The sequence below is a fragment of the Apium graveolens genome, chromosome 3, assembly GCF_009905375.1.
Source record: "Apium graveolens cultivar Ventura chromosome 3, ASM990537v1, whole genome shotgun sequence".
Taxonomy (NCBI): domain Eukaryota; kingdom Viridiplantae; phylum Streptophyta; class Magnoliopsida; order Apiales; family Apiaceae; genus Apium; species Apium graveolens.
The window spans coordinates 101,521,164-101,533,265 of record NC_133649.1 but is presented as its reverse complement, the minus strand read 5'-3'; the positions used below and the strand labels follow the sequence as shown (position 1 = coordinate 101,533,265).

Sequence of the window (12,102 nt, the reverse complement as noted above, 5' to 3'; positions counted from 1 at the left end):
GGAAACCTTGAGATAATTCGAAGGATAAATAATGAGACGTGGATAGACTGAGGAGACAAGAAAGTAAGAAATTAAGAAAATTGGATGAAGGAAGTGACCTTCAAGAATGTGAAGTGTAAGATCGGTGGCTTTATACCCAGAAAGGGAGACGCCAGGTATGAAAGATATCCCAACATTGAGGTGACTGTTAAGATAAACAACAAAAGTAAATAAGGAATTATTAAGAAGAAGTTCACGTTGAACACGACCAATATCTTCCAGAACATCCTTGTTATCGTTACCAAATTAGGCAAGAAAAGCGGATAACCGTTGTTATCTTTTGAAGGCCATATGGGTTGACCTCAGTTTGAATACAGATGTTATTGTGGAATTAGACATGTACTATCGAGGTGGGAATGATTGAATAAGACACCCTTATCAGGGATATATGACTTGATTTATCCATGGAAGGATGCATGTATTTTTTTTAAAGGTAGGAATTAAGGATAGAACATCGGTAACTTAAAATGAATCCTAGGGGAATGCATAAAGGTTGGCATTTCACCCTTAATAGGGACAGTATGAGTTTTGACAGTATAATTTGGAAAGGGTTAAGGTAACAGCAACCTTTAAGAATCAGTGGAGAAATTTTTCAGAAGTATATAGACAATGGTTCTAGTATTAGTAAATGGTATTTTGATATGCCCTGTATATAGGGAATACAGGAGGAACGATTGAAGGATAACCTTAGAGGTTTTACAAGGAGAAAGGAAATATTCAATATTCTCAAGAATAGAAATGTTGATAAAGGAAATATGACGTAATTATAATGATGCCAGGTGGGCACGTGTTAAACCACGAGAAAGTATGGATCAAACCAGTAAAGGTCGAAATTGTTCAGGGCAATTAGGGCCTAAGATAAAAGATGTTCTAAGTATGATTGAGAGTCAGTCATGACAGTGGTTAACCTCTAAAGATTGAGGCAATAACTTATGGAAAAATGGTGATATTTTTTTTTTATTTATTTACTCATCAGATATTAAAGAAAAGCATTTTCACATAAGCAGTGATTGAAATGAGGTAGAAAATTTATTTGAAGGTGGTTAAAATCACATTGACTGTAAGGAAATTTTACTATCAGGAAAGGCCAAAGAGGTGGCCGACACTTTAAGTGTAAGAGGACAATTACAGGCGCTCGTGCCAGAGGAATACAGTGATAATGGTTGAAGCCGTAAAGGTTGTATTATGGTTTGAAAGATTGACATTCCTTCTGATGACTGTGCAATACCCAACCGTAATAGTAGTTGGTAAAGGTTTAATTCGTGTAATCGCCATGAGCGGGCTATCTATCTCAGAAGATACTATCTTGAGAGTAATCCAGGACCATATTTCAAAAAAAAAGGGGACTAAACGAACCTTTGAGTTAAGTCTTCAATTGAAGGCATATGATTAAGAATGGTATTAACCTGCTATCGTTGCTTTGATTGAAACTCATCTGCAATTTTATCTGCTTCATGACATGTATGTACATCAGGATCTAGAGTGTTCTTCATGAATCATGAATGGTAATTATGTTTCCTCCTTAGGAGTATTATATACGACATGTATGGACTCCGTATGGTTAGATATTAAGATTTCATGGAAAGTGAATGATGACAGTAGGTCAGTGGTGGACCATAGTAATGCAGCAATGATTCTGCGAGTAATGAGTCGATTACAACCATGAGAGTTGTATTGGAATGAATGTTGAGATTGAGTACCACTAATCGGGTCGTGGTAGTGTATAAGTTATCACTGATAGACTAATTAAGTAGAGTATCTACCTATTGAATATTTATTTCCCTCTTATGAAAAGAGAGTCGTATTACTATGTGAGGAAGGTTGCGGTGCAAGCATAGAATTCTAGTAACGATGATGTCTAAAATGAGATCCCAGGTTCGATTTTCGATATCGAGGGAGTTTCAAAGGTGATTGGGTATAAGCTCGAGGAAGAGCATGGGTCCATAGAATGATGGACGGAATAGCAAAAATATTTAGGCATGTGAGATACGATGCTATAATACTTGATGTTGATATAAATACATATATGTTTTGTTCTCCTATGACAAACCTCTATAGTTCAGAGGTAGGTTCCAAGCCAGATATTTTGTGGCAGTATATTTTTTTTTCATATATACAATTCTCTTCAATTCGTTCTTTTCTCTTCTTTTCATTTCATATAAACTGAGAAGAACAACCCTTCCAGAAGGGGAGGTATTGCCGAATGACTATCTATCTGTGTGATAGAAGCCTAGTAGGATACCATCTATTATTTAATTGCTTGTCAAGTGCTAAAGGCTGGCCACCTTCTGTACTAACTATGCAATAGAACAAGTGTTCATGATTATGGTGATCTCTCAACAAATTCCTTTACTACTATATGATTGATCAAATTTTGGAAAATAAAAACAGCTGAAAAAGGAGTAATAAAGTTGTGGTAGTATTCGGAATGGAAACACATTCGTGATACTAAGGTTGACGAGATTATTAAAAGGTTATAGAACGCTAACGAGCAAAAGTATAACCAGTATAATACTAGGAACGGAAGGTAGTAGCGATTACGAACTGGAAAAGAATGGGTATTGAGAAGAAAAAGCTTTAATGCTAAAAGTTATAATGAGAGTCTGTGCAATAGACTTGAAAGAAATTGGAATGATCACTTAACACGGATTGAGTTTTCTTACGACAATAGATCATATGTCATTATCGAGTTGTCGCCTTTTGAGATCCTTGAGGGAAGACAATGTTGATCTCCCTTATGTTAGGATGAAGTTGTAGAGCGCAAGATGCTCGGACCCGCAGCAGTCCAGAGGACAAAGGATATAATAGATCTAATCAGAGGACGGCTGGTAGTAACCCAAGATGGACATAAGAAGTATGTTAATTTGACACGAAAGGACAAGGAATAGGAAGTAGGGGACCTAGTGTTGTTATAGGTATTTCCTTGGAAAGGAAGGATGAGGTTCGGAAAGAAATGAAAGCTAAGTCCACGAATTGTTGGACCCTTGGATATATTAAGACGTATTGGGAGGATAGTATATGAGCTAGCCCTAACCCCGAACATGTAGCAGGTCGTAACGTGTTTCACGTATCAATGTTAAGGAAGTGTAATTCAGATGCCAGATAAATAGGGGCATATGAGCGCATAGACATGCAACCCGACGTAACCTATATGGAGCAACCAGGAAGGGTTATCGAGTGAAAAGGAACAAGTGCTTAGGAGAAGGATTATCAAACTAGGCAGAGTTTGGTGGTGGGACCACAATGTGGGAAAATTTACTCGAGAGTTAGAAAGTGCAATGCTAAGTGAGTATCCCTATTCATTTCCTATCTGATTCCGGGACGGAATCCTTTTAAGGAGGGGAGACTGTAATAACCCCAATTTTTGGAAATTTTTGAAACCCTTATAAATAGTGTTTTTGCTGAATGGGAAAACTTTTCATGCCACACTATGTAGGGGTTCTGTTATGGATATTCTGAGATTTTATTAGTATTCTATATGGCATATAAGTGTATGTAAAGATCGTCAGAATCCAATTCCGAACACTTTGATTTTTCCCGGAAATCCACTAGATAGGAAAAGAATTGAGTATAAGGTAACAAGATAAGAAGGATTTAAATTAAAGGATTATAAGAGAGGATCATAAAAGGAATATAATATATTGAGAAAGGTTAAGGGAACCTAAGTAATAAGATCCCGGGTATGATCCCTCAAACGATAAACGAAAATGAAAGTTAAGCGAACCGTATAACAGATCAGCGGTCATTAGGCAAACAATTAGGAAGTTAATCAAAGAGATTAGAGGGGATGATGTCATCCAACCAATGGGAAGAGGACAAAGAGGGAAGGATGACACCACATGATGACTTAAGCATGACATAGGAGGGAAGGAAGTGTGGTTGAATTATAACCACACAAAATCAAGGTTAATTAGGTAATTAACCTAAAACAACTCAAAATTCAACCAACCAAGCAAACATTTCATTTTTCACTAAACAAAACACAAAAACTCCTCCATTTTCAAGGAAGCTCTCGGCTTCTTTTTTTCAAAAATGAAGATCCAAGCTCCACCACTTACTATTTGGCAAGGTATTTATCTAAGCTTCCCCATGGATAGTTACATACTTCCTATAAGTTTAGGCTTCTAATTCCAAGCCAATCTTTTTCTATAAATCAAGGAAGAAGATGGTGAATAGTACTTTCTTGAAATTAATTTTTGTGTTCTTGATTTCTTTGAAAGAACAAGCTTGTAGGAGGTTAGATTAAGGCTTCCATGGGCATTCCAAGGATCTTTCATGGATTAAAAGCTTCAAGGAAGGTATAAACTCCAAACCCTAGCTTTAGTTTTGAGTATTTAGGAATGGTTATGAGTAGTATAGTATATGTGAAGCATGAAGCTTGTTTGTTTAGAGTTTGGGTTGTAGTGGTAGTGGTATGAATGTTGAATCTTGTTGATTTGTTAAAGGAATTAAGTATAGTTTAAATTCATGATGAGAATAACATAAATAGGAAGAACTTGAGGTGTTGGGGCTGTTGGAGTGTGTTTTGGATGGATTTTGGTTGTATGATTGATTTGTGGTTGAATTGTGGTTGTTTTGGAATGGTTTAAATTTGGGAAATCGCGTAAATATAGCCGTCGTAATGTCCGATTTACTTTAGACTGCTTTTGTTCATAACATCAGAACCCTTGAAATCACTGTTAGGTTTTTACCATTGCCATGTTTAGATAGTTCATGTTACGAGCTTTGTTTTGATATGTAGTTCGTTTGATTCCGATGTACGGTTTAGGAGAAACGACCGTTTTAAGTAACGGCGTTTCGCGACCGAACCATTACCCCTCGCCTTACTTTGAAACCTTGGTTAAGGACCTTAAATGACTAATTGAGGTAAGAAACATTTATGAAAGGTGTAATAGGCAGTTGGTAAGACACTTGCGAAATAATCGCCTTAAAACTCGTAATGGTTAATTTATTAAAAATGGTGGAGCCGAGGGTACTCGAGCGACTTAAGTAAATCGTTAAGCGCGAAAGCGAACGTAAGGACTCTAAATGGTTAAAGTCTAGTTTCTTAAGCGACCGGAGTTTAATTCCGACTTATGTTGTTGTTCATAGGTTATCGGACCCACTCTAAGCTTAAGTCTATCCGGGAGCACTCAGGCAAGTTTTCTACCCGTTATACTGTTGTTGTGATGTATACACTTGTATATGTATTATCTTGTAATAGATGCATGATGGTTATATTAGCAAATTCTTGCGATATATTGTAGCATGTGATATGGTAAATATGCATGCCTATTTCGTATTCTTGCCATATATATCTGTTGGTTCAGTTTATAATACCTATGCTAGAGAATAGCGGTAATTTGCATATACCCTTAGTATAGGGATCCAAAGGTGAAAATATTTTCTAAAACCGGGAGTCGAGGATCCCGAGTAGATTTTATATATATATATATATATATATATATATATTTATATATATATGGTTATAGTTTTCAAAACTATTAATCGAATAAGGTTTATTCGATAACTTTATTTTATTAATGAATATTATCTTGAATATTCATTCGAGGACTTATGACTCCTTTATATTATTTATTGAATATTATTTCAAATATTTATTCGAGGGCTTATGACTCAGCTTATTTTATTTATTGAATATTATTTGAATATTCATTTGAGGATCTATGACTCCGATTATTTGCTGAGATATATTCTTTATTTTATTAAAGAATAATGTTTCGATAATCAAACTTATTTTCGATTATTCAAATAAAGATAGTACTTTTGTATAAGTATATCTTTGATTATTTAATTTTCATTCAAGTAAGAGTTTTAAAACTTCTACTTCAATTATTTTTATAACGATTATTCTTTATGGGAATATTATTTAAATAATAATATTCAGATATTTCTTTTATATTGAGACTGATTTACCTTATTAAATCAGCATTATTCCAAACACTCTTTAAAGTGTTTTCGAGTCTTTAAAATGATTTTCAAAAATTAGAGCGGATCCCAAAACTCATTTTTTTATATATTTAAGATCTTCCTTTTTAAAAGGGGATTTAAATACTCGCTCAAAACCTGAGGGATCCGGCTCTGTGGTGTGTTTTATATTCGCAACAAGGTTGCTGTCTTGATAAAAGAATTTTTGATTACTTACCCAACACTCGGGAAGTAAAATTCTTGGAACAAGTTAATCCATTAACAGGCATCGCCTGGGAAATATCGGTAAGTTTTCCTTTCCAACTAGATACGACTTCTTGATGGAACCGTATTAACAAGTTTCTACTTGGGGAAAGTGGGGACGAGCTTTACGTTTCAGAGTCATGGATTTCATCTGAACTAGGAGTGGCGTAAGTGGTCGAGTGGCGCCGGCCCAGCCTTATTATATTGGCCCAATTGGCCTGGAAGTTAAGCTAAGACGGTCCATTCCTTAGGAGTTCAGTGTTCGGTTGACAAGTAAATCCGACAGGTTCTCCTCTACATATAGAAAATGGTGGGGTTGCACTACTACGACTGATCATCGTAAGTGGTCTTCCTGGCGCGGCAAACTCCCGTAATGAGTTCATCATCCAATTGGATATTTCTGCAACACTACCCAGAGTACTTCGATAGAAAGGCTACGGTTGGGCGATTGTTGAGTGTTGGCAGGGTCAAGTTTTCAAAATGATGTGTGCATCAAATGAAGTATCTCGTAACTTCATTTTATTTTGATGATATTTTAAAAGATTTAATCTATTCAAATCTGGTCTTGTAGTCTCATCTATGTGATGAACTTTTGAACTAATTATAACTTGAACGGTGGTAGTTCAAGTAGCATTTGGAAAAGATATAAGTATATTGGAGTATCTAGTAACTTCACCTTTTAAACTTATATCTAGTTAATGGTTGTCTTATGAATGACAAAGACTTTCAGAAAAACGTTGAGACAAGGTTAGATATATGAGATCACCTTGCAACGATATTTTTATACAGTTATAAACTGGAACTTTGTGTATATTATGCATGGAAGAGGACTTCCAAGATTGTGAAAAGTATATATGTATATATACTGAATAGTTTGCGACTTCATCGCATTAAGATATCAAACTTGGTTCATTTCTTTTGACCAAGACTTTCATGAGTACTATGAGTATGCTCATATATTGTTAATCAGTATACATATTATTTTGGTGGGCTTGCTGCTCACCCTTGCTTTCTTCTTTCATCACATAACATCAGATAGAAAAGATGAACAGGACCAAGCTCCCAATTCGCGAGCGGATAGGAAACGTTCCGCAGTTTCCTATAAGCGTTGATGCCGCTGTAGCTGAGGTAGGAGCTACCAATAGGCTAGGCTTTTAACTTTTGATGTACCAGACTTATGTATAATATGAATTGTAATAATGGCAAAAAAAATGTAAATTTATTCAGAAAACCTTTTAAGGTGTATTGGCATATAATTGTGGAATAAAACGACTTGTGTTATTTTTGAGTATTCATCTCTGAGACTATAACTCGTGGTGTGTGTGTATATTGTGGGGTCACAATACAGAGCAGTTGATGGTTTAATGAGATTGGGTGTTGCTAAGGGAAATGGAACTCGTGACAACCCGGATCCCCGACCCCGGATCTGGGGGTGTTACAGACACAAATCATAAAGGAATTGCAATCGCTTGTAAATTTAAAGGACCTCATTAAATAAGAAACATGCTATGAGAAATTTTTGTGATGAATGTATTCATTGAAATCATGTAATTTATCTGTGTATAAAAGTTGTATTTATTAATCTATCAATCTGTATGTATTCATTGTTACTTGGGGTTAGTCTTGTTACCAGGCATGAATTTGTGATAAGCAATCTTCTCACAAATTGGGGGAGATTGTTGTGCAAGACATGCATGTATTATAACAAAACTAAATCAAATTATAGCCCTAAGAATTAGTTGTATGATAATCTAAATTTGTATTTTGTACTGTATTATTTGAGTTTGTAAAAATGTCAAAGATTAGACTGAAGTATTTTTTGTGAACAGTCTCAAGCCTAAGAATAAACTCTAGAAGAAGATCAAGAAGATCATGCCTCAGAGAAATTGTGAAGAAGCTTGGAGTTGAATAAATATGTTTCAGGAAAAATGTTCTAAGTCAAGATATCTACAAGTCACAGATCAAGTCATATAGAGAAGTCATTCGAGAACTCCATAATGACTTATCGAGAAGTCCAAAACAGCTTATAGAGAAGTCTCAGAGATATCGACAAGCCAAATGAAGACATGAAGATTGGAGATATTGGCAAGTCAAATTATCATTAGAGATCTCAGAGATATATACAAGTCAAAATGTATATAGAGAAATCTGAGATATCGAAAAGTCATTTCTGTATTAGAGAACTTAGAGATATCGACAAGTCAAAATGAAGATGTGAAGATTGGAGATATCAACAAGTCAATTTTCTTATTAGAGATCTCAGAGATATCGACAAGTCAAAATGCTTATAGATATCTCAGAGATATCGACAAGTTATTTTTATATGCAGAAATTTGGAGACCTCGACAAGCCAAGTTCACCTATAGAGAACTCAGAGACCTCGACAAGTCAAAGACACTTATAGAGAACTAAGAGATCTCGATAAGCCATTATATTTATCGAGATGCCAGTTCTCTATAGATCAAACTGGAGATCTTGATATGAACCTCAAGTACAGAATGCTAAAAAGTTAAAGATTCAAGATTATCGATCAATAAACGATCTAATCACTTAGGTTGAAAAGTCTACAAAAGCAACTTGAAGAGTGCAAGATCAAAAGCCATGATTAACTGACAAAGGAAAGTCACATATCCACAGGATATGCAAGGATTCACTAAGCCAAAAATGGAAAGCTTTAGAGATAACTTAAAGTAGGGTTTAGTACATCTTATTGCATGCTGTGTAAACCTGTGTTTACTAATCTATATAGTAAACACTGGTCCTTTGATTTTAAATTGTATCAAACAGATCTAGTTTTTCTAGTAACTCTCTCAATGAAGAAACTGAGTTCTTTACTTAAAAAGAACCCAGGATTTGTAGAAATATACTAGCTTGATTTTATTATAAAATTAATTGAGTTTTGAAATATTGTGTGCATTGTTTCATTTCAGCTAACATAATATTACTGCATTTCTAATCTGCTTTGTTAACCAAATAACAAACATTCAAAAAACCTTAAAAATATCCAAACACATTCACCCCCACTCTGTTGTATTCATTACCTAACACAGTGCTATATATATATATATATATATATATATATATATTCTAATTATGCAGTGCTATATATAATTTTATAGTTATAATATGAGACCAAAATCATAAAATTAAACTCCAATGTATAATTATGCATGGATAAATAAATGGATAAGTGGATATTTAGTCTTCTATATAGGATCAAAGATGACTATAATCATTCTTGCCACATCATCGAATACGTAACAATGAAGTGCAAAGAGGTAAACTTTAAATTAAAATGAATGAGTTGGACAAAATGTTATTTAAACATGAAATTTTTTAGTTGTAAAATAGAATTAACATTGAAATGTAAGAGCTATTTTCACACCAAAATTTTTTTGATGCCAAATTATAGCATTTAACAAACTCGATACATACTCAGAACGCACCTCATATCTATGACTTTGCTCCACAATAAAACCCCTTTTATTCCTCAGTCACTGATCCTTTGTTGCCACGATATAAACCCCATTACCTAACACCCACCAGGATACCCTTTTTAATTCTTCTTTTACCAACCAAGTCCCACTCCAAATGAAACTCGCACTCTGACCTTTAATTGCTTTTAGAACATGAGTTGTTAGAAAATACCTTGCCTTAATTAATTTGGAGATAAGTGACTTAGGATTACTCATAAAATTCTAACAATGTTTCCCTAACAGCGCAATGTTGAAACCATACAAATCTCTGAAACCTAGTCCACCCTTACTCTTAGGAAGCCCCATATTCCTTCACGAATGCCAATTAATACCCTTGTTCCCAGCCTTTCCAAAACTCCACCAATAGTTGTTAAACAAACGCTCCAGATCCTGACAATGTGATTTAGGGAGTAAGACACAAGATATAGTGAAAGAAAGAACTGCTTGTGCCACGTTCCTAATCAAAATTGTCTTCCTTGCTCGTGAGATGGGTTTAGTCTGCCATGGATGAATCTTTTTTCTAGATCTTTCATTTAGGTACCCAAAAACTCTCTTTTTTGATCTTCCCATAAGAGAGGGGAAACCTAAGTACTTCGAGTCAGATATGTCACTGAATACACCTAAAATCGAAGAAAGTTGTTGTTTCTTATCACGACGAACATTTGAACTAAAAAAACCCCATATTTTTGAAAATTAACCGGTTGGACAGAACATCTTTCATAATTAACCAACAAAGTTTTGACATTATCCGCCTCCTCAACCGTTCCTCTAAAGAATAAAAAACTATCATCAGCAAAAAAAAGATGCAAAATAGTAGGTGTTGTAGGACTAATGCAACAACCTTTAAACATACCATCCCTATTGGCTTGATCAATAATATTGGATAAACCTTTAATACACAACAAGAAAAGATACGGTGAAAACAGATCACCTTGACGCAACCCTCTTTTAGGAACTATAAGCCCAATATTTGATCCATTCAAACAAAAATTGTATGAAACAGACTTAACACACATCATCATCCAAGAAGCCCAAGTATCACAAAAACCCATAACTTTCAATCTACGTCGAAGGTACCTCCAACTAACACGATCATAAGCCTGGATGATATCTAGTTTTAAAGCAACCTCTCCATCATCCCCCCTATTTTTTTGTTCGAATATGATGTATTACTTCGAAAGCCACTAGAAAATTATCTGTTATGCTTTTATTTTTCATAAATGTAAATTGATATTCCAAAATTATGTCCAGAAAAACCATCTGGAGCCGATTCGCCAAAACCTTAGCTAGAAATTTATAAAGGATATTGCATAAAGTAATCGATCGCAAGTCCTTCATACAATTAGCATCCCCTTTCTTCGGAATAAGTACCACATTGGTACTGTTTAACTCACCTGGTAACACCGCTGACTCCAAATAACTTTTACAATACTCATAAACATCCACACCCATTAATGACCAAAACTTCTGGAAAAATGTTGGATTTAACCCGTCAGGACCTGCCGATTTGTTGGGATGCATTTGCTTAACGATAATTGTAAACTCTTCAAAAACTGAATTCCTCTATTAACTTCACATTCTGATCCCACGACAAAGTTCTAACCCCCTGTTCATAAGCTAACGCACCTTCCTGCACCTCCCTTGTGAACAATCTAGTAAAATAATCTCGAACCACCTCACTCATACCCTTCCAATCTTCAACTCGAACCCCAACTTCCCCATAAAAATATGTAATCTTGTTAATCCTTTTCCTTGTATAAGCATAAGAATGGAAAAATCTAGTGTTTTCATCACCATCTTCTAACCAGTGCAACTTAGCCCGTTGTTTGCAGTAAATCTCCTCCTGGAATAACAACTCATTCAACTTATCTCTCTCCCTCAAATACTCCTGAATACTAACCTCATGAATACAATCAACAAACTTGCTTAAATAAGATTTATGCAACTTCAGTTTCTCACGAAACTTATGAAAAAATGACTTACCCCACCTAGCCATGAATGATGATACAGCAAAAAGTTTGGGTAACAGATGAGTTCTAGGGAGACTCTTCCACATAGTTGTAACTTCCTCAATAAAAGCAGACTCCTTGAGCCACATATTATCGAATCTGAATCTAAAAGTTTTCTTTGGAATATCCACCCGAACCAAATCCAAAAATAGAGGTTCTTGATCTGAGACCGCTGTATGCAAAACCTTTTGTTATTCTCAAACAATGCAACAAGAATTATAGAAGGGGGGTTGAATGTAATTTTGGCTACTTTTTCTTATTTTGAGAATGTTCTTACTTAGTATATAACTGTGTTTGATTTGCAGTAGTGCGGAATGAAAGAATAATAGAAATCAAAATACAAAGCAATAAAAAACAAGACTTTAAAACTTTCTGGTGGATTTGAACTTATCCACCAGAGATATATA

The 12,102-nt window shown here is 35.0% G+C and overlaps 1 protein-coding gene across 1 annotated transcript; it reads right to left on the bottom strand.

Moving 5' to 3' along the window:
• Positions 1–9,998: 9,998 nt before the first annotated feature.
• Positions 9,999–11,784, bottom strand: LOC141714482 (uncharacterized). The gene is made up of 5 exons (XM_074518000.1): positions 11,313–11,784; positions 11,081–11,185; positions 10,540–10,641; positions 10,448–10,454; positions 9,999–10,353 (listed from the first exon to the last, which is right to left on the bottom strand). Exons 1-5 carry the CDS (start codon positions 11,782–11,784, stop codon positions 9,999–10,001), a joined length of 1,041 nt encoding a protein of 346 aa, XP_074374101.1.
• Positions 11,785–12,102: the final 318 nt, after the last annotated feature.

Excerpts from the sequence above, each read along its gene's own strand:
- LOC141714482 (XM_074518000.1), bottom strand. The coding sequence starts at position 11,784 with ATGTGGCTCAAGGAGTCTGCTTTTATTGAGGAAGTTACAACTATGTGG. Across the intron at positions 11,186-11,312 it reads CACAAGGGAGGTGCAGGAAG|GTCCTGACGGGTTAAATCCA; the intron begins GTGCGTTAGCTT and ends ACAAATCGGCAG. Across the intron at positions 10,642-11,080 it reads GGAGTCAGCGGTGTTACCAG|TTCCTAAAAGAGGGTTGCGT; the intron begins GTGAGTTAAACA and ends TTGGGCTTATAG.